A 23,056-nucleotide genomic window follows, 5' to 3' on the forward strand; every position below is an offset into this window, starting at 1 on the left:
TATTCATTTTCTCCCAGAACAAATATTTTTATCTTTTGGAATGGCAAATTTTTAATAATGTGTCCAGACAGAAATACATCATCTCTGACAGAGAGTGTATACAACTCCCTGTGACTTACAGAAGTTTAAAGCACTCTGCTCATCTTTTTGGTAAAAACACCCTTAATTAAAATAGGATTGACTGTGGCAATAAAGGTGACTACACTTCTACCTAAACTAATGTATCATAAGCAGTTACAAAATCTGTACCAGATTCCAACAGAGGAGGAACAAGTGTGTCCTTCTCATACAGCTGTATGGCAAAATAGTACTTACAGAATTTTTCAATAGGGAATTGAAGCACAGAAAGACTAAGTGGTATGTCTAAAATATGTAAGGATTAGAGAGAGAAGAAAGAAGTGAATTGAGGTTCCCTTACCGCAGGACAGACTTTCACTGCCTCAGAGAGGGAAGTTGAGCAGAAAAAGGTAATGTCATAAAACTCTGTATGTTTCTCTGATTTCTATCTCAAGACCGTGCTACTGTAGGAATAGAGGTATATGGAACTATATGGACTGTATGCAGAGGTTGGATTTCCTTATTTTGGGATTTTTTCAATTGCCCTGAAATTATTCTTATCCACTGTGTCCCCACTAATACAAATAGGTATCATGCTGGCATTCAGCTAAGTAATTCTTTTGTCATACACAGATGGACAGGGGATTACATGGCTAAGAAATGAAATAAAAGCTAAATCCCTATGCTTGATAAAGCTTTGCGTGTTTTCTCTTTCATTCAGGATTACCGAGTGAACATCTTTCTCCGCCAGAATTGGAATGATCCACGACTTGCATACAGTGAATATCCAGATGACTCTTTAGACTTAGATCCATCCATGCTGGATTCAATTTGGAAACCTGATTTGTTCTTTGCTAATGAAAAAGGTGCCAACTTTCATGAAGTTACAACAGATAATAAGTTGCTGAGAATTTTCAAAAATGGAAATGTACTTTATTCCATCAGGTGAGTCTCTAATCAAGGGATTTTTTTCAGGTAGAAGCTCAAAAGTGTATCTTAGAATTGTTAACAGATATTTTCAGTTCTAGGCACACAGAATTATTACTAAAGTACATTGAATTTTGAATACTGAATGTCATCATCATTATTAATTATTTTAAATGCCAAAGTGATCCTTCATTAGATATGTACTTAGTAAAGTAAGAAGAAAATAAGAAAAATTATCATATAAATAAGAAAATTATCAATAAATAAGAAAATTATCATTCCCATTTTAAAGTACAGATACAGAGCTCGGACACTTGCAGAAAGCAAATATACCTGGAGTATTATAATTGACCTGGCCTGTGTATGAGTTTCATATGCTGTACCCTTGAATATCATAGAATCCAATTTATTTTTCACCTTTTTGGATATTGCAGTTGCACTCCGATGTGGAAACATGACCTGTTTGAGGAAGCATGAGATTTAAAGAATAGTTCACTTACTTCTGGAGGCGGAGAGGAAAGTGGAAAGTAAACTTTTGAAAAGTTTTAAGAAGCTGTAAGCAGCAATCACATCTAAGTATTGATAAAAAACAGTTGTTCTAATCCTGTAGGCTGTAACAGTTTTAACATCATTCTTACAAATAACTTCAAAAATGTGATCTAATGAGAGATGCATTCAATATAGGTATACTAAGGCCTATAGTCATGATACAGATTTTGCATTAATACAGTGACCAACTTGAACAAAATGTTACAATTTTTGAAATAAATCTCTCTCTTTTCCACTTAGCATTTTGCTATGATTTATGATATTGCAGTAATGGGTAATTGAACTTTTTTTTGAAGAGACATCAGGAGTCTGCAAAACAATTTGTACAACAGGACAAAAAATGTTTGTGACTTGCATAAATTTATCAGTGGCAAGGCTCTTCCTCCTTGTTCTACTCCCTCCGAATACATACACCACACAGAGTACAGTCACAAGCACTCAACTGAAGCAAGTTTGGATAGCAACTTCAATAGAACTCTGACCAAGTTCACAGTCTCATGAAATGGGGACAAAACCATTATAATATTACAATTATAAAAGCAAACATTGACTGTGAAGCTAGCAGATGCCAGATTCTTGTGGAGACAGAATGTTTATGTTGCTATGATTTAATTAAGAACTATTGCAGTTCCTGAAGCAGGAATTATGTGAATTTGAGTCAGTTAAGCTTTTGATTAGGGGAGACCTGATAATTCCTAAAGAGCTGATATTGAAAGAAAAGAAAAATAAAAATTCCTAAATCTGCTTTTTGTACAGAGCCCAGGTTCCTCTTCTCTGGAATGGCTTGCTGTGTCAGTAGCTTACCTGTCTGATTTTACATTTGGAACTGTTTTTAACAGCATGGAAATAAGGCCAGGGTTTGGGTTCCCTCCTCTGACTCTCCCCCTCTAGCTCTGTCACTGGCAGGATGAACAAAAGTTATAGCAACAAAGAAACAGAAAAAGCTTCATAGAAGGAAAAAAATGCAGTGAGAGAGAAATATACAGCTATACTTGCCACCTAATGCCCACTTCCATCTAGCTCTCAATGCCAAAACCAGGCCATTCAGGTTTAAGAGAAAAGAATTAGAGCACTGCCATTTTAGGAAAGCCTCATATGTAAGGAGCCAAAATCAAGTCCACCAGGGAGTATACTACCTACTGTACTGATAAATGAATGTGGGGCAAAATTTTCTTGCAAGCCGTTCTCTGGCAAGAAGAAAGGTACAGTCATGACCCTGAATGGATACTTAGACATGCCCAGTGAGGGGAAATACATGACTTTACCTCATATGTTCTTCTTTCTCATTCCTCTGAGAATTACCACTTTAAAGATAAGTTATTTTCTTGATATAAAATGTAAAAATGCTTTTTTTTTTTCCTATAGTTTGTAAAGCATTTCACAGAAAATGTCATGGCTAACGTAAAACAGCTGTGTTTCAAAATTACAGGCATATTTCAGTCTACCACCAATATCACAAAATGTTATCTTAAGCCTTTGTGTTGACAATTTAAGCACCTTATTTTGGGACAATAACATATAAATTATTTACCAGCATGATTTGCAGCTGACATCTGTTATAAAATTCTTGCAAATCTGGGTAAATTTTATGCAAAGGATTTGAAATAATGTAACAGTACAATAATTCTATGGTAGCACCAAAAAAGTATGCTGTTGTTGCATTCCTCTAGACCTAACTTAGGCAACCCTACTGGATAGTGTTTTTCTGAAGGCCTGTAACAAGTTCTGTCTTTCTGTTTTTTCTGCTTTGTTGTCATGCTAGACCGAGAGAGTAAAATTTGTTCAGCTAATATAAATCCCTCTTGAGAGCTTTCTAATGAAAAACTGTTTTCTTCTATTTCTAATGACTTCTCATGTTTTGATGCACTGATGCAGTCTTCCTGTGCAATTCTATGGCATCTTTGTGGTATATTTTTAATTTATTATTTTTTTTCAGATTGACTTTAATACTGTCCTGTCCAATGGATCTCAAAAATTTTCCGATGGATGTGCAAACATGTATAATGCAGCTGGAAAGCTGTAAGTTTGAGTAATGTATACTTACATTTATTACTTATTTATATACTTAAAAGTATATAAATACTTTTCTAGAGTTTACAACAACTATGCAGGGGGTAAGAAGACTCCTTGTAATGGTGAAAGAACAACCTTTCAAAACTGAATCACCTGTTTTAATCTGTGATACATAGATAATTTTCAAGGAAAGAGATCCTTTCATCCTCACTTCTATTGACAATCGTCAGTTTCATGTAAATTTAATGGTACTACTAAACTAAAGTACCCAGTGCCAGAATTTACATTTATGCAACATTTATGCAACATTTATGCATATTGTGATTCACCATGAAGTCTCCCTTGCATTCACACACACACACAGACTGTAATATGGGAGAGCATAAAGGAAACATGAGAGTAATTTAAGGAAGTGTTTTATGTGATTTACGTGAATATCCTGAAATTCATAATAACTTGGTGTAGTTAAAAAGTGGAAACAATAATTTATATTAAGTCCCTGCTCTTCAGATTCCTACCCCACTTCTTCAACATGTCTACATGCTATAGCTAGGTAATTTTTACCTGATCAACCTAGAAGGGATTAGGGAAAGAGTTTACTGCAAGGGAGAACTGTAGAAGGTTACACCATATGTACACTTTCTACAGTTTTTTATATATATACATGCAATCATGATGCTGCATAGGGTATGCCACTTAAACAGCCTTCAACCCCTCAACTGGAGCAGCAACTTGGATCAGTGGAAGATCTTGGAAGGGCTGCAGAGCCCTTGGGGTAAGAGGAAGAATAAGTCCATACTTATTCTTATTCCACCTAGAGATCAAAAGTGAGCATGGCATCACCACCAGCCATAACACTGGAAAAACTTCTAGAATCTTCAGAAGACTGCTGGGACTTAAAGTGACATGTAGTAGCACAGTTAGGTTAACATTGAAAATACCAAACAAAACACAGAAGACCTGGTGGTCTTCTAAAACATGGAAGGACTGATGGTTTGCCTAAATCAGGTGTTACACCAGAATTTCGATGGAAAAAATATATATATATAACTCCATGTGTTTTAAACAATCTCTTCATAAAGCCTTATTTTGCATTATATACAAATATCCTGAGGAGACCAAAGGGAAGGTAAAAAAATAGATTAGAGAAGACAGGCTTTGCAGAATTATCTTACAGTTAATAACAACACTTTTTATGTGAAACAAAATTAGTATTTGATAATTCAATCCCTCATATATTTTACTTACCACCCACATTGATATTTCCCTTAGAAAAGAAAACAGGATGAAAAGTGCACAGCAGCTATGCCATTTCAAGTCACACACGCACAGAAAAAAACACAAAGTCAAATGTTCTGGCTGATGCTAGGATCTGAACTAAAAGGAGGTATGAGGAGGAAGGCACAGATATGCATTAAATTTTTATTTTCCTTGTGATATGAAATGCCTTTTCCCCTAAAATGACAGGAGTTTGGAAGAGGTTCCTAGCAGAATGATCCTCCCAATGGTGTGAAGAACAAAAATAAAATAAAATGAAATAAAATAAAATAAAATGAAATAAAATAAATAATAAAATAAAATAAAATAAAATAAAATAAAGCATTCTTTGAAATATTCTGGAGTTTGTGAAAATAAATGACAGGAGGAAGAACAGGTAAATATTAAGGACCCATTGTAATGTGAGATCTAGTTTTATAGTTTTAGGACCAACAAGTAAAGTACTTCAGAAAAGAATTTTCTGCATATAGAAAGAACATACTGGATTATTTGGAATACATTATAACATTTATTGTTATATAGAGAGAGAACAAAAACACAACATACATAATTTGATTAAAGTATGCCTTGCTTTTTTCTTTTTTTTTTTTTTTTAGTTGGAACGCTAAGTGTTCTAAGTATCTAAGTGAAGTGGGAAGTAATTATTTATCAGTCAGTATGTCAGAACTGTTTGTTGTACGGGTAATAGTATGCTTTTACAAAAAATTGCAGGGTGGGTATGAAGTCAGCTCTCTCTTTCATTACAATGGACAGATGGTAATATTACAAAGCAGGCTTTCAATATGAGGACAATGGCTGATCTGACAGCAGAAATTTTCTTGACAACAATTGAGCAATGGTTATTTGTTGCAAATGTCAAGGTACTTAGGGCAATATTATATATTCAGCATTTAAGCAAAACTCCACAGTCTATCCAAGCTGCTAATTCTACTAATAATGTGACTAAATAAGAGGTTAATATGAGGTGGTTGTATCAGAGTACATAGAAATGACAGGTATATTCACTCCATATAATTATGCTTCAAACAGAAGGTATCACAGTATTTGAAGAAGAAAGTATATATACATATATTTTTAAATGTGTTTAAAAATTGTTACTTTAACAACTTCATAAAACTCAGCTGTACTCCCCTCTTTCAGTCCATGTGAGCACAGGTTGTATAACAACTGAGCATTCTTGAAGAAACAGGCATTTGTTTTCCTTTATAGAAACATTGCAGGAGCTCATAATTCCCACAAACTGTACCACAGGGAAGCAATACTGATTAGTTGAATAGCACTGTAGATGTTCTACAGTGTTTTCCAGCAGAACATTTTTTACCAAAGTCTTGTTTTTAATCATCTAGTTCAGTGGGAGTAAATTCCCTGCTGCACATTCAGATAGTACAGAGAGGCAATGCTTGCAAAAGAAGGGCTGAACAAAACACAGATACATGCTTCATTTTGAGATATTCAAAATCTTCCAGTTTCAGAGAAAGCTCAAATCTGATATCAAAAGGAAGTTGTAAGTAATAAAACTTCCTTCATATCACCTTGTCCTGTTACCTGTAACTCCAGACGTTGAAAAATAGGGACTATGACCAAATTAACTGGCCTGTTGCAGAAAATTTTGCAGTATGTGGGAGCTCTGACTATACCTACATGTCTGCTAGCAGAATAACCTGTTAGGATTGCAAGAACAAGACAACAGTTCCCTGAAACTGAGAGAAATAGCTTTGGGACAGATCCAAAGAAAGCAGACACAATGACACAACTTCCAAGCTCCAAGACCTTTAAGAGAAGGAAGTCATCTACCCCAAAATGGTTTCCCTATACAGGAAGTACAGGAAGGGAATCAAATACCTTGGAGGAGTTACAAAAAATATCTTCATGCTGGGCAGGAGAGTAGCTAAGTTAAAAAATGCTAAACTTGAGCCTGAACTCTGACCAATTTCCAAAACTTAGAAAAGGATGAAATGAACACCCACATTCCAGAGCAGTTGGCTAAGAACAGGCATCCAATCCTCTTTAAAAGAGGAAGAAAAAATTAGGAAGATGGGTGCATTTAGCAATTTCTCATGCTTCATATCAAATCTCCTGAGGAAAGAACTGAAATAACCCTGAGAGTGTAAAGCCATACAAAAATCTCATTCTAGATTTCTAGACTTCTCTCCTTTCTAGATTTCACAGCGTCATACTCTCCTGTGGCTCTGTCCTACATTCTTTGGTGCAGAGTGAGACAACTTAAACAGGAAGATGAAACAAATACCCTGGCTTACGCCCTGTCCAGGGAAGTAGAAGATGTGGGTTTCAAAACCGAGAACATACTTCTCTTATCTGGAGTGAATGATCTGATCATCAGGCTGTTTTGCAAAAACTAAAATAGTAGCAGGAGCAAAACAGCAGCAGCCATGCTTCCAGATGTTTCTTTTGAAAGTGAACATCATTACTGTCCTTTCCAACGTGTGCCACATTGGGCAGGATTTGGTAAAATTATGAATTTATAATGCCTATTAATTTCAGAGTTTCTTTAAACTGTCTGGTCTTACAAGTCATGCTCCTGCATGTGACATAAAACAAATTGGATTGTTTCTAACAAATCACTTACCTTTTCTTTGTCATCTTACCACCAGTCAAGGTTGCAAAGAAAGGCTGACCACTACTTGTAAAGGACAAATCATAGGTTTTACCTCTGCTATAAAATAATAATTTTGTTCAGTACTAGATACTTTCCATCAATACTGATACTGTTGCTCCAGCACAGAAAGCCCTAAGTGGAAAATTCATGTATAGCTTTTTTCCACAAATGATATTTTTAATTTTAACTAGCTCTCATAATGGTTTTTCCAAGGTCAATATTTGCAGCTGTATTTGCCCCTTCATTTACATCATGAAGTGGCTGAACAGTATTTAAGTGGAAATGTCTTCTATTTCAAAAGGATTTATTTTACCAAATGATTTCTGAGAAACTAGAATGAGCTGCTTTTGTATCTTTGAAAAGAAGCAAATGAAAATGTAGATATGAAATAATCCCTTCTACATTTCTATGGTTTATGCTGGAGCAGCCTATAGGCATGTGAGATAATTTTAGTTTTATTCTGCTTGAATAAGATACAAAGAAATGTCAACTAGATACATATTTATTTCTGTGACCTATCTCCCAGGAAAGAAATGTTTTTCTTTCATGTGCTAGAGCTTGTTGTCATGCCCTTTTTAGGCTTTGTTTTTATCTCATAGCATTCATTTATTCATATATTACAATTATATATATACATATTGTATTACAATTACAACTTTATCTGAAATTCAATATTCCTAAATTTTCAAACACTAGTACCATTAAAAGACTAAATCAATCACAAAGGAAGAAATATACTATGAAAAGCAGCAGCATATGTAAGGGAAAAAGCTCCTGATTACTTCATCATTTTGTTTTGATGCTTTGTCTCTTTTACTTTTAATATATAAAAGAATGGCCTTTTTCCCCCCTTTTGATTTATGGGGGCTTTTTAGTCTTTCTAAGCAATCATCTCCCAGTCTTCTGGATTTTAGAGGAAATTCACTCTATACTACATAATGCTATTACCAGAACATTACAGTTTCTTTCCTCCCAGTCTCTAAATTGGTGGGACAGAGATTGTTGAAATGAAAAGATCTGTAGGCAGGCAACTGGCAGATCTGCATCATGGGAAATGATGCACACATTGTTCCCTTCCCACAAGAGCACAGAAGATGGGTAACAGACCTGGACTGTATTTCTCATCTGCCAGGGAACCTAGGGCGTGTACCTGAGTGAGAGTAATTATGGACACACTAGGTCAATGCTTGCCTATACCTGAGTGCAAAAACCGTTTCGCTTCTCTCTTTCCCATTTCAGTAGCACAAAAGCTGTCAACAACTCATCCCATGGTTTCTACTCTACAGAAGGGTGACTCGAACAATTGCATATATCTGAAGTGAGACCTCACACACAGATACAAAGAACTGTAGTCCTCAGTTCCCAACCAACATAGGATGAAAGAGCAGTAGCAACTGTACAACTGCTGCTGAACCCAGGGAAATTAATATAAAAGTGACACCTGAAAATCTACAGGCATCAGCATATGTTAGATTTGAGGGAGGTGGGAGGGGTCTGGACCCGAAATGCTGCTCTTCTCCAAAAGGCTAAGGATAAACCTGTCACTCTAAAGGGAGAGATCCATCAGAGTGATTTAGAAACACAGAAACAGAAGCATAAGGTTGGAAAGGACCTACAAGATCATCTAGTCCAACCGTTCTCCTAACACCAATACTACCCACTAAGCTACTAAATCATATCTCATAGCACCTTATCCAGGTGCTTCTTGAACACCGCAAGGGATGGTGACTCCACCACCACCCTGGTCAGGCCATTCCAGTGCCTGACCACTCTTTGAGAGAAAATGTTTTTCCTGATATCTAATCTAAATCTCCCCAGGCGCAACTTGTGACCATTTCCTCGAGTCCTGTCATTAGTTATCTGAGAGAAGAGGCCAAAACCCTCCTCATCACAACCTCCCTTCAGGAAGCTGTAGAATGCAAAGAGGTCTCTCCTGAGCCTTCTCTTCTCCAGACTAAACAGCCCCAGCTCTGTCAGCCGCTCCTCATAAGACTTGTGCTCCAGACCCCTCACTTAGAGGGCAATGCAAGGGGCGGTCCCTTTGGAAAGCAGCTCCATACTGTACTTCTGTACATAGAATAAAATCCTGCTTTCTTGGTGCTTCAGCATAAATTTAGTCAATAAATTTATCAATAAATGGGGAATATAAAAAAATAAATTTATCAATAAAACAGCTGATTTCTGAAGCTAATATTCTTAGTGGGTAATGCATTTTAGAAGAATTTATTCTAACCCCAAACTGCAGCCAGACTCATTAGACCTGTCAAATCCTCCCCATGATATGTTGCTTAGAATTTAGGCCACAATTCTCTGCCATGTTCTTTGCATAGCAATCCACAGGCAGCCTGTCCTGGAGAGACTCTGCTGGGATGCCTAATAGAAGAACTTTGAAACTACTCCAGTCAACATGATTGTATTTCTTTCCTCAGCTGGACGCCTACATAACTGCTCTGTTTGCTGGATAAATCCAATGTTAGTCTTGGACTTGTACTTACTAAACATTAAAAAATGAGAATGGAATTTAGACAAATCACTCGGATAAGAGAAACGTAAAAATGAAACCTCGAGTCAAACCAAACTCTCTTGTACAAAATTGCTAGATACTAGGTACTCGGTTTGGCTGTTTCATGCCATTCGTGTGTTTGTTTACTGAACAAGAGGAAAAGAGCTAGGTTTTGATACAGCTGTAGGTATTTTAAAGAGCAGCAAGAGAAGCAAAGCCTTTCTGAAGCAGAACAGAATGTGTAGGAAAAGTACCAGGTATATTGATATTCAGCTGGATCAGAGGTTTCCTCAAAAATTTTATTCTTCATGGCTTGGAATGGTACTCTAAAGGTGGTTAAAATGAAAGAATTTAGCAAATAAGAATCTGTCAGCAGAATGAAAAAGGAGGTCTCTTGGAATTGCCAAGACAGTTCTGGTTCAAAGATGTAGAGTACTTGAGGACTCAGGGGACTTGTCTTGAATAGCAAGCCTTATTTTTCCATACTAGAACAGTCCCTGAATGGCCTGGAGAATACATGTTAATACTTTCATGACATTTCAATAATTCTTCAAGACAACCTTGTTGGATGTCCACTGTCTTGTTTATGAGACTATAGGCTTTTAATGCCCTGATATTGAATTAGTTAAAATAAAATCTTCATACTCTCAGCACACATGTATACAGCTGACATAAATAGCTTGATTCTAATAAGTTCTATAGAGCTGTATAGTTCTATTGATGAAGGTTGAATTGAACATTATTTAAGGTGGGTTTTGTTCCTATACTTTCAAAATTGGATGGATGCAAAAGTTATATGTATTCTTAAGATCAATAATAGTGAGAAAGGAAGGGAGGAAGGGAGGAAGGGAGGGAGGGAGGGAGGGAGGGAGGAAGGAAGGAAGGAAGGAAGGAAGGAAGGAAGGAAGGAAGGATTCAAACTACATTTCCTTCCAAGGAATTCTTTATAGGTGTTGGTAATAACTTGTTAATACTATTTTTGAAAAGATAAGGTTTTCTGGAAAAGATGGCCAAGACCAAGAGAACAATTTGTTGTAGGGTGTTTTTTTGTTTGTTTGTTTGTTTGTTTTGTTTTTGTTTTCCCCAGATACTAAAATTGCCATTGCTACATAGAAATGTTTCAGTAAGATCATATTGTTTTTCCCTTGAAGACTTCCTGAAACATCTAATTGCACATACTGAAAATTTACAAACTAGTTAGAAAATTTTTAGTGCTGTCTAAAGCCTAGAGTTAGTATATCTGTCTTGTTGATCTTCTGCTGAAGAGTTTTGTATAGATTAGATAGAAAAATAAATTAAACAGACCATCACTGTAGTTTCATTTCATTTGATGTCCAGGTATTCAAACACCTGCATCAAATGTTCCAGGCACAAGTCCTGACCACAGTCCTCATTTCCTGCATTCTTTTCCACCTCCTTGCTCCACAAGCATGACCACACAGAATTTTATTTTCGTTTTTCACACTTTTCACCAGCTTTGTGTCAGAGCATTTTCTAAAGAAAATTTCTGCAAGCCAAATCCAACTTTCCTAATTGTTTCAGACCCTCTACAGTGCCAATTAATTCTAAGTTCTACTTAATTTGCCAGCTCTTCATATTCTTCTCAGGAGGAAGTCTCAGTCTGCCAGTACATGCTTTACTAGCTTATTACCTTGAATGACTTCAGGCACCTAAAAATGAGTTGCCTCTTTAAGAAGAGCTGTTTGCTGAGAGGCTACAGTGCCATGAATATACACAGTTCTCAACTTTTCCTGAAAACTTCTCTCTCTAGTAACCTTCTCCTTCTGCGATGATAGGCTTGTCATATTATTACCAAAAATTTACCATCCCCTTTTGCATTACAGATGTTTCATCTGACTGCGTCTTCTCAAAACAGAAGATGACTGAATGTAGTCATAGCCTTTTTTTACATAATCTGCATCATAATCTTTTATCACAGAAACTAGTAATATACTTCTATGGGATTTTTTTGTTCATTCTTTGATTAAGTTGCTTTTAGAGGCTCTCTTCATTATTATTCTCCTCCTTTCTCTTATATACAAACCGGCACAACTGAAAAGTAAAATCTCACCTTCTCTCACTGCACATGATTCTCTTTCACACTCCCACTCTTCCACAGATTTTCACCCTGCCAAGTCAATGCACTCTACTTATCCAGTCTCTCAGTCAACACTGTGGGTCACTATAGTACTTATTTTTTTGAATATGCTCTGTCTTCTAGTTGTAAGAGACAACTTTTAAGAGACAATCATTAGAGAGAAAATCCACTGAGACTAGAAAGAGGTTCTAGACTAGAGAGAAAATTCACTGAGAGGTAATGTAACAAGCTGTACACAAGTGCTGCCAAATGTAGAAGCTAGCAGAGAACCTAGCATTCTCACAAAAATGCCCTAGTTTTCACTCTTAAGATACATACAAGATGTAGACAAAAAGCATTAATTAAGTTAACGGGTCCTTTCCTCTGCTAGCAATGGTATCAAAGCAGAACTTGAGATCGCACAGAGAAGATATCTGCATTGTTGAATCTTAGTGCTTGGATATGACTGCATTGAGGTCAATTACTTTTAATTGCAGTTGTGTCTCAGAAACACTCAGCTCTAATTACAAGTTTTATCAGTGTAAATGGTACTGCATAAACCTGGCACAAGGAGAGCACCATTACTTCAGTCATCCATCTTTTCTCATCTAAGCAGCTGCTAATCTTATACAAACAGTGAACTACTTTACTCATTTTCTTTTTTATGCTGGTAAACGTCATTTCAGCAGTGGATGGCTGAGTGTACATATTTTTTGCCTAGATGAGTAAAGTAAATGCATTCTAAGTGGAGAACTGCTTTATTACAGCATCTAATCAGTTTTCCATTTTGCAAACGTATGCCTGTCTGGCAAATACATATGCATGAATGATACACATAGCCCCACCAAACTCAGGTGGTGGCCTCAGGGCTTTAAAGTTATTCACATAATTTCAATACTGTGAACATTTATGACTGGCAATTCTGGGATCCTAAACATAAAATATAACACTCCAAAACTTTCATTACCAAAGCTCCCTACATTTCTGCTACTTGCCATGCATGCAGTCCCCCCACATTTGATGGCACTAAGCACTTTAGTGCCTTACCTCAAGATCAAAAGTCTCTACTTGTCTTGAGACTGAACCTGAAGGTAATTTCAAAATCTGCCATGATATCTTGTCATGGTGCTGGGAGTCCAGCTACTCCAATAAGAGACATTAATTACATTAATCAGCAGAGCCAACAAAATTAAGATGCTGGAGATCTGTTTTTTTTGTTTGTTTTGTTTTGTTTTTCTTTTGTTTTTGGTTGTTTGTTTTTGTTTTTGTTTTTGTTTTGCTTGTTGCTTATATCATTGAATCATAGCATCTTTCAGGTTGCAAAAGACCTCTAAGATCTAGACCAACCTTAATATATGTATAATATATATATATATTATATAATACCATGGAATCAAACTGTAATAGCATATATATCCCAGTACAGTAAACACTGATTTTTTTAAACAGATGTTTTACAGATATGCTTTTCCCCTTATGCACAGTGCACACTATACCACCAGCATTCTGAGCGCAAACTATGTAGCAGGTCTTCTTCACAAAAGTAGTTAAGAAACAAAAGTATTTTCCTTGTCTGAGATATTAAGAATGCTCAGTTAGCTCTATCAGTTCCCTATTTCCCCTGAAAATTTTGGGCCTAGGACATTAGATGCAGTTTGGTCTTGCACTTCATTCTTACAAATTCTCTGATTCTGCTATATATCTGTAAGTGACAAGATATTTATGACTGTAGTCTTTCTTCCTTTTTGCTGTGACAACATGAAAGAATGATGTGGTAGATGTAAAAAAGAAAGAGTTCATCAAATTTTTTGGAATTGTACCAACTAGTAAATTATTTTCTTTTAGAAAATCAAGGATACCTGTCCTGGCTAACACCTCTCACTAAAGAAAATTCAGAGACAAATTAGTGTTATCAAATAGTTTGATATGCTTAAATAATTCATGTTTTCTTATTTTGCCAATTATAAGAGTGTTAGAAAACTTTAGATTTCCCTAATTCAATGGGCACATTTGGTTGGGCCATTTTTTTCACATTTAATAAAGGGACAAAAATTAATAGAGACTGAGTTGATTTAATTTAACATACCTAATGGAAATCAAATATACATGATACCCTTTTAAATTTCTTTGGAATCACATCTCCATTAAGCTCTTCTATGTTTTAAGTCACATTTACTGGATCAATATGGTCTTGACTTAAAAAAATGGAATTACACTATTGAATGCTAAATATATATTTGGGTATTTAAAGTGTAAACACAAAATAGATTACTACATCAGCAGTTTGCATAAACTATTATTTTTAATATATTGAACTATAGAAGAATTAATGGGCAGGGTTGATAAAATTAAAAATACACATTAGAGATGAATGAATCTGATTTAGTGAAATGCATTTTGACACAGCAGTTGTTTCTTGTCAGTTCAATGAGTTTTACTCAGGGGATATCACTTCTGGCCATACTCTACATGCTTCAAATGATAATCTTCACTACACACAACTGCTTGTGTGAATACATGTAATGTTTGATAAAAGCTACATTTCTGGTTTTTCCTAGTTTCTGATATTTTATAGTGAATTTTAAGACTGAGTTTATATGATGTCACGTATTCAAGAACAGGGGAAAAAAGTGCTTCTTTACACGTTTAATATATGATTGTAATCACTTGCATAATGACTGACCTCAATGAAATACTTACTTAAAAGAATGTCTTGTTTTTAGCATATTCATTTAGCCCCAACAAAATACCAAAGAGAGTAAGCCAACAGTCATCCTGAGTGCTTGTAAAAACCTTGAATAAGGGTAATCTCCAAAAGAAACAGAAAGAATCTAAAGGTATTGGAAACAGTTTTAAATTAATAGTCACTGAGTCTTAATTTATGGATACGTTCAACATAGATCAGAAAGGATAAAGTGTGTTTCAGATGTGAGGCCAGGGCATTTTGACTGAATAACATTTATAGATGTATTCAAAAAGTAATAAAGCCACTGAATACAACAAGGGAAAAATTTCTGTCTGCACTTCGAAGACTTTATTTCCCTCACTGGAACTCAAAATTTCAGTATTTGCAGGCAGACAGCTTCTCTTAGAATGTTCTGAACACTGTATTTAAACAGTGAATTGTTACTGAAAGGTTAATAGATATTTCCAGTTATCTGTGGGTTATTCTTAACAGGTCATTAGCTTTGGACTAAAGCAGAAAATAAATGTTGCAAAGAAGCAAAATAGACAGATGAAAGCTATATAATTTAAATGTAAAAATGACACCATTCTTTTCCTTATGGTTCAAGCTATTATACGTGAGTCAAGTGTACCCTTGTGGTCCAAGCTATTTCAACAATAGAAGCCATTTAGTTTTAGATTCCAATCTTGAAATTGCACTTTGTCCAAAGCTATTAGATCCTGAGAAAATCATAATGAAACCTGAATGAGAAGAGGAGGTCATTTTTTTTTTCAGTTGTCACAACTAGACAATTTATCCAGAAAAAGTTTGGAATAAAATGCCAGGGATATGCTGGAAAAATAATATATGACATATTCACAAGAAGTAGAGCAGTTTTCCCCAGTGATATCCAAAGCACATGTTAACTGAGAGATGGAAATAAAAGGAAAAACTACTTGCCCTTTAAAAAGTCTGCCCCTTGATTAATACTTCAACTAGAGATTTTGCCGTTTTATTTAATCACACATACATGGGGTAAGGGTAAGTGCAGGAATCTGAATATTAAAACTGAATACAACATAACAACATACTTCTACACAGAGAGAAGATACAATCTGCCTTGCAAGCTTTTCCTTGTTTTGTACCAGTTTCAGAGAAAACTATTTTTTTCAATTCAATTAATATCTCACTCCTGGAGAAATTCTCGTTGTTCCCTTTCAAGAATATGTATCTACTTTAAGTCAGATTGACATCAATCCATACATAAAACTGACAAACCACCATTTCACCCTATATAAGAGGAGAAGATGATCTGAGAGTGATGGGGCTATCCTTCGTAGGCAAGGGAGGGTATGTTTAGGTCATTTTGATACTTTTGTTAACTCCATTAGAAGACTACCTAACTATTAAGATTTCACAAAGGATCCATAAAACTGGCTTTTTTTCTAGTTCAGTATGATTTAGAATGGCAGATAATGCTTTTTGGTTAACAAGTATAAGGAAATCTGTTGTATTTTCTCCTTTTATGGCTTTTACTGAAGACATCATTATTTGGTATATCCCTGGTTTTCAAAGTTTGCAGCTGACTTAGAGTTTATCCGCTTTTTTTTTTTTTCTTTTTAGTTGGATACACAATGAATGATCTCATTTTTGAATGGCAAGAAAAGGGAGCAGTTCAAGTAGCAGAAGGTCTCACTCTGCCACAGTTTCTCTTGAAAGAAGAAAAGGATTTATGTTACTGCACCAAGCATTATAATACAGGTAGGAAAGAATATTAGTGATTAAAATTGGAAAGCCATTTAACATTTACTGTTATTTTGGAGAGGTTATTTACTTTTTTAATACTCTCACTGAACTCACAAGAATGTTGAAACATACAGTTGCATTTTTCAGGACAAGGTAGTCTTAAATAACTGACACAATGAAATGGAAGTACCTGAAGGCTGAACAAGCTTGTATTTCAGTAAGCTTTAGAAAATACATATTTGAAGTAATTCAGAAGTAATTCAGTCAGGAGTTTAATTTTTTTCAGTGGGTGCCATGACAGCATCTACACTGCGGGATCTGAAGCACTGCCAAGACCCAAAGTCCATATGCTGTGTACTAAGCATGGCCTGGCTCCATCAGAAAAAAACTCTTATCAGTATTTGTAAGCCCTATCTTTGCCCTAGTTCTTAATGGAAATCCTTAGTGTACAATGGCTAGGTGTCCAAATTAGACATGGCCTTCCTACAGCCAATGGCCAAATCTTCCTAAAAGATCCTTCCCATGGCCAAATCTTCCTATAAGATTTCAAATCTTTATAGTACTGTGATGTTTATCTCATCAGGACTGGGATTATTTGGGAGGGAAAAAAAATAACACTACTAACATAGCCATTTTATTTCTAATTGTAAAGAGAGAGAGAAAGAGAGAGAGAGAGAGAGCTGTCTTGATAACTGGAAAACCACAAACATAAGAAATCTTCAAAACCATATAGCAAAGGCTACAAAAATATAGCTTCCATCTTCTCAAGGAAAAAAAAAATCCACACAATTAAGATTCTTTCAATCATCCATATGTCTCTCAATTTCTGTTCTCCAATATGATTCTTAATAGATTAAACATAATGTGAAATCTAACCATTTTAAATAAATGGTTTATTTGGATTCTGCTAAAATGGCAGAGGGGAGAAAATTCAACAGATGGCCTTCATAAAGAATTTCTTGGCGCAGTCTAAGGAAAAGTGCTTTTCAACACTGAGCATATCACAGATGCCATGATACCGTAAGAGAGGAAAAAGTTTTCTAATGATTTCAATTTAGAATGGGAGATATTAATACAGATGTTTGAAGTGTTCTCTAAAACAAATAAGTATGTAATGTGCAGCTTTACCATACAAATACTAATATCTGTCTAATCCTTAAAGAGCTTCCAGAAATGGAGAAGCATATCCTATTGGAGGGTAATTCTTCCACTCAAACATCCTTTTATTAATAATAATATTCAAATTATTATTATTCTTTTCTTCTTTTTAGCATAATTTCTAAGATAGACAAGAAAACTATTTTTGTGACTGTCTTCTAGATACATAGGCAAAATCTGCTTCATTTTAGGTCTCTCTTGCTTTTGTGCTATTTTAGCATGTATTTATAACTGTATTTCTATAAATTGTATAATGATGTTTTCAAACAGGAATCTATGGTAGAAAGTATTCTCCTCATTTTTCCAAAGTTCATTTGAACATCTTCTGTGATGCATCAAAAATACCCAACTCAGGAATTAAAACATTACTGTGGGACTTAATTCTTTTTTCATATATATTTGTGAGCTACTACCTTTTTCTTCATAATCTTTGTTTCATGCCTGTCTGTTTAAAATGGGATTCATTTTCTTCCAAGCAGAAGCAGGAAAACATGCTGGGCCTAGGCATGCAACACACTAGGTTGCATGGGATAAACTTGCACTAATTTATTTTTTTCACTGTGGCCCTAAACTGAGCTGAGAAGTGGAAACAACAGATGCTATTAACTACACATAAGGTCTCATGGTTCCCAAAATGTGCCTGCAGGCATGTTCATGCACTTATCCCTGTGAACTGCTGTCACATTTAGGTGGGAGAAAGGGTTGACTGGCATAACTCTAGAGGACAGCATGGACAATCATCAGTCTGTTAGATTTCCGTATTGCTTTGGCCAAACTGCATTTCTGCAGCCAAATGGGTGTTCTAAAATGCACATGCAGCTCACAGCCCTGAAAAGATGGCTGAAGTTCACAGAATCACAGAATGGCCAAGGTTGGAAGGGACCTCTGAAGATCATCTAGTCCAAGCTCCCTGCCAAGCAGGATCACCTAGAGCATGTTGCACAAGATGGCATCCAGGCGGGTTTTGAATATCTCCAGAGAAGAAGACTCCACAACCTCTCTGAGCAACCTGTCCCAGTGCTCTGCCACCCTCACAGTAAAGAAGTGCCCTCTCATATTAAGATGGAATTCCTCTATTTAAAAAATATTTATGTCTCTATTAAAAATAATAAAAATAATTGGGCCATTTCATTTGTCTTTAAAAAGTCAGTCCACTTCCAATACCTTGGAGGCCTTGGTGCAGATATTTACTACGGACTTCTGGCCACAGACTTTAAAAGAAGACAATTGTATGGCTGTGGGACTTACCTATGTCTGGCACATGGGGGAAATGCAATGCTGGTTGTCACTTGCTGTAGGCAGAAGGATTTGTCTTAAGCAGGGGAAGCAGCCAACAGACCTGCTCTAGGTTGCAGCACCAAAATTACAGGATTGAATCTGAAATAACTTTGGCAGAGCAAAATACAACACACTAAATAAACAGGACTCTTTGAAGAATGCTAAACAACTGCTGCTGATATGCAATGTGACAAAATATCAGTTTTCAGTTTAAATTTAGTTACAACACGGGATGGAAGGCTTTTCTGAGACATCCTGTGAAACAGGAAAAAAAAAGTCTCTGTGAAATGAATTAACATGAAGCTTCAGGACAGTATGTAGAAACTCATCACTGCATGCCTCATCAGTGTTTCATGCTCAATTTAAAGTGGATTACTGTAACCATCGCTTAGAAACCAAAGTCCTTCCAAATATAGGGACATAACAGTTTCAGCAACAGCACAGCATAATGGCTCATCAAATCTTGTGTTTTGAGTTGACGCAACAACGTTTGTGATCATTTTTATCTGCTTTTGCATCCAGTGGCATATCTGCAATGACAAACTTGGGAAATGAAGTAGAAGCATAACAACTAGAAAAGTCACAACATGTGACTCTTCACATTACAAGGATGGTCTTGCTTTACTATGTCTTCTTTCACTTCCTGTGTCACATGCATTGCTCCCCTGGGCTTTTACGCAGCACGCAGTTTTAATTTCAATCACAGGTACCAGTGGATGTAGAGGAAAAAAAAAAAAAAAGAAAAAAAAAAACATAGTCACAAATTCATACATAATTAGCATTGGCTAGCAGGCACACAAATAATAAAATAAAATAAAATAAAATAAAATAAAATAAAATAAAATAAAATAAAATAAAAAACTCTGAATCCTGGGTTGACTCCTACATCATGGATATTACCCCACACATGCACTTGAACATCAATATGGCTCTAAGTGTTGTATGCAGCAGTCCTGGTGTTTTCAGCTGAGCTGTGGCTGCTACAGTCACCAGCAGAACTGGTAGTTTCTGTAACTGACCATTTCTGATGTCTCTGTCTCCGTAATATGGTAAATCTGCAATCTTGATGAAACGCCCACTTCCTTAACTTCATATTCCCTATTCAACCTCCTAACATATATGGCCCAAACACAATTTTTCTTGTGAAATACAGAAATCTCCAAAGCTGCTCATTCCTTCACTGAAAAAGGAGAAATAATATACATTTTGAAAAACAAATATAGAGTTTGTGGCAGACTAAGGATGTGACCATCCCCAGACATATAAAACAGCATTACTTGCCTCCAACAGGGCATTTTTCCCTGAGGGAAGAGACCTGGATTCTCACCCCCCCACTTATCAAAATTTAAACATTCTACCTTAAAGATTCATTGAATAAAAATTCATCAGCTGCCCTGGAAACAATGACATCTAGATGTCCTTGCTATTCAGGTTCCTATTAGCTTCTCTTTAGTTTCTACTTCTCCCTTCTCTGCCATTGTTAATGCAGTGCAGCACACAACTAGTTTTCCACATCACACGAGTGCATCAGTGACCTGTGTTCTACTCAATGCCTGTCAGGCTCCCAGGCCTTTCGTGCAGAGCCCAGCTTGTACCAATGCATGGGATTATTCCATCCTTGTTGCAGGACTGTTCATTTGTCCTTGCTGAATTTCATGAGGTTGCTGTTCCTCCAGACTATGGGAGTCTCTCCGAACAGCAGCTTGGCCCTCCATTTTGAAGGAATTGCAAGTGTAGATTCATCAAGATGGGAAAAAATAAAAAAGAAAAAAAGAAAAAAATAGATGCTCTTTTCCAAATTTATTTTCATCTCTCTTTTACTGCACTCATTATCAGTCTTATGCCAAATCCCACCTGCACTGGGATTTGTTTCTAAGCAAGTTATGTGAAGTCCCTTCCTTCCTGAGCAAGAACTGATGCAGGCTTTCTATGGCAGGTGACAGCAGCAGCAGTGATATCCCCTGATATCCCGCTGATATCTCCAGGCTGTGAGTTGAAAGAAAAGCTGAATGGTAGTACATTCCTACTTTTCTTTTGTAAATCTTGGCTTCATAGATACATAGACACCAGCCATATATTTCAGAACTTGTCTAATTCTACATACCAGACTCAAAAAAATCATAATTTCCAACCAGACTGCATGATCAAATATACAGCATAGATGTCGTATGATGAGGAAAAGACAAGTGATTTTACAAGCAGATTTTATCAGCAAAATATTTTCAAATTGCATGTTCTATTTCACTGCAAATTGCAGTGTCTGGATACTGCACTTACCCAGCACTTTTTTGTTACCCTGTCTTCTTCTTAGAGAGGTAAAAAACTATTTTAGATGACTTAACTTAAATGTAATGAATTTTATAGATACAGTCTCTTCAAATAACGAGCTTTGCACACATGTAATTTATGGAGTGTCTTTTTTATTTAAGAAATTTAAAATGGGAGGGCAAAAAGGCAGAAAGTATTTAACCATATTTCGGTAATAGGAAAAGCAGAATCCCTCTCAAATGACTGCAGCATTCTGGGAAGAATAAAAAGGAAGTCCTTTTACTGAACAACATGAGCTCAGCTAGACCGCTCACCTAATGGTGATTCTGATAATGACACAAACAGGAGAGAAAGTAAAAGGAGCAGTACTGCCCCATGGGAAGATCAGTTAATGTACTTCATTCTCCTTCATGCTATCTGTGAAAATCATCTGCCATTATGATGGCACTGTGATACACAACACACTGTACTTTGTCTCCAACAGAGGTTAATTGTGGTCTTATTTCAGCAGACATAGACCAGAATGAAAGCACATAACAAAAGGCAGAAGAAAAGTGCTGGTGGTCATTGCCTTTATGGCAGTACAGTTTTATTTCATTCAGAGAATATGTCTGTTCTCAGCCAAACAGCTATTGTAGGTAGGACATAAAATTTTCCTCAGAAAATTTATTCTTAAAAATCAATAACTTTCAAAATAAAAAATATTTCTATTGGGGATTTTCTTTTTTTCATTAATCAAGTTTGTCTAAGGACACTTGGAGACAATACCCTCACTCTTACTAGAGACAATAGCAGCCTTTGCTGGGGTGATCCATCCTTTGTACTAGATAGCCTAAAACACTATGGCTCACATCTGCAGGGCACTTCACGAGAGCCTTGAATAGTCACAAGATTAATGATTTGCTTTCAGCACAGGACTGATCAAAACTTCATCTGTTTTGGGCTCTCTCACAGACACTCATAAATATAGACTAGCTTTCTACTACCTAGCACACTGAAGTGTCCCATCACAGGATGTCATGAGTGAAAGAACTGGCATTAAGAAAGAGCTGGAAAAATATGGCAAAAGGGAAAGGCTATGATGGCCTGCAGTCAGATCATATTAGGTTACAGTAGCCCAAATGCCTCCCAACCAAGTATTGTCACACACAAGTGCATGTTGTCCCATGATTAGACATTTGTTTTGAGTAAATATTGGTCTTCTTTTTCCTCCATATGAAGGTACATTAAATAGATAAGAAAATTCAAAGTATTGTGATGGCAATTATTTAGTGAGAACCTGGACTCCAAGGTATCACTCATTACAAAACAGTGAAAGTCATAATATGCTGTAGCCGTCTTACATCATTCATACAAACTGATTATTCAGTCAAACAGATCTTGAGACTTGTAGTTGTTCCAGGTACTATTTGTTCTGATCCTTGCTCTAGGACTACCATCACAGTACATCAGAAATCTCATTTAATTTGTACTGCTTCTCCATTTAAGATGCAAGTAGAGCCACAGCTAGATCTTGCAGTGTGTGGGTGTCATTCCTGTCCACCCCCAGCTTGTTTGGTTGTTTTTTTTTTATGTGAACATGATCCATATAAACTTCCATATGTGAACTTCATCCATGCAAAAAGCTTTCAGGTTTCCTGTCTATAAAACCACTCTGTATAACAACCTACATGCAAAGACTGCTGTACCGAAACCACAGACCCAGAATCTCATACTTAACATCAGATAACTGTTTTTATCTAGCTAATATAAAAACTAATTTTATCTGCATAGCTAAATAAAACTATTTTTTTAATCTCCCCACTTTAACTCATCTCTTCAGTGACACTTGTGAGATACCACACATTAATTAGACAACTGTTGTGACTACATTCACCACAGTCATCTGTACTGCATTTGCTGTTCCTTTCCCCCAGCTTT

At 36.1% G+C, this 23,056-nt stretch overlaps 1 protein-coding gene across 1 annotated transcript in view; it reads left to right on the forward strand.

Annotated features, from left to right (window-relative positions):
* Window positions 1–23,056, forward strand: part of GLRA3 (glycine receptor alpha 3) — a gene marked incomplete at its 5' end in the record, with an annotated part of 64,793 nt that overhangs the window by 24,164 nt on the left and 17,573 nt on the right. The window contains 3 exons of the mRNA XM_035557920.2: window positions 779–1,002; window positions 3,470–3,552; window positions 16,310–16,447. Coding sequence (XP_035413813.2) covers window positions 779–1,002; window positions 3,470–3,552; window positions 16,310–16,447 — 445 coding nt within the window. The remainder of the gene's footprint in view (window positions 1–778; window positions 1,003–3,469; window positions 3,553–16,309; window positions 16,448–23,056) is intronic.

The sequence above is a fragment of the Cygnus atratus genome, chromosome 4 (assembly GCF_013377495.2).
Source record: "Cygnus atratus isolate AKBS03 ecotype Queensland, Australia chromosome 4, CAtr_DNAZoo_HiC_assembly, whole genome shotgun sequence".
Lineage (NCBI taxonomy): Eukaryota > Metazoa > Chordata > Aves > Anseriformes > Anatidae > Cygnus > Cygnus atratus.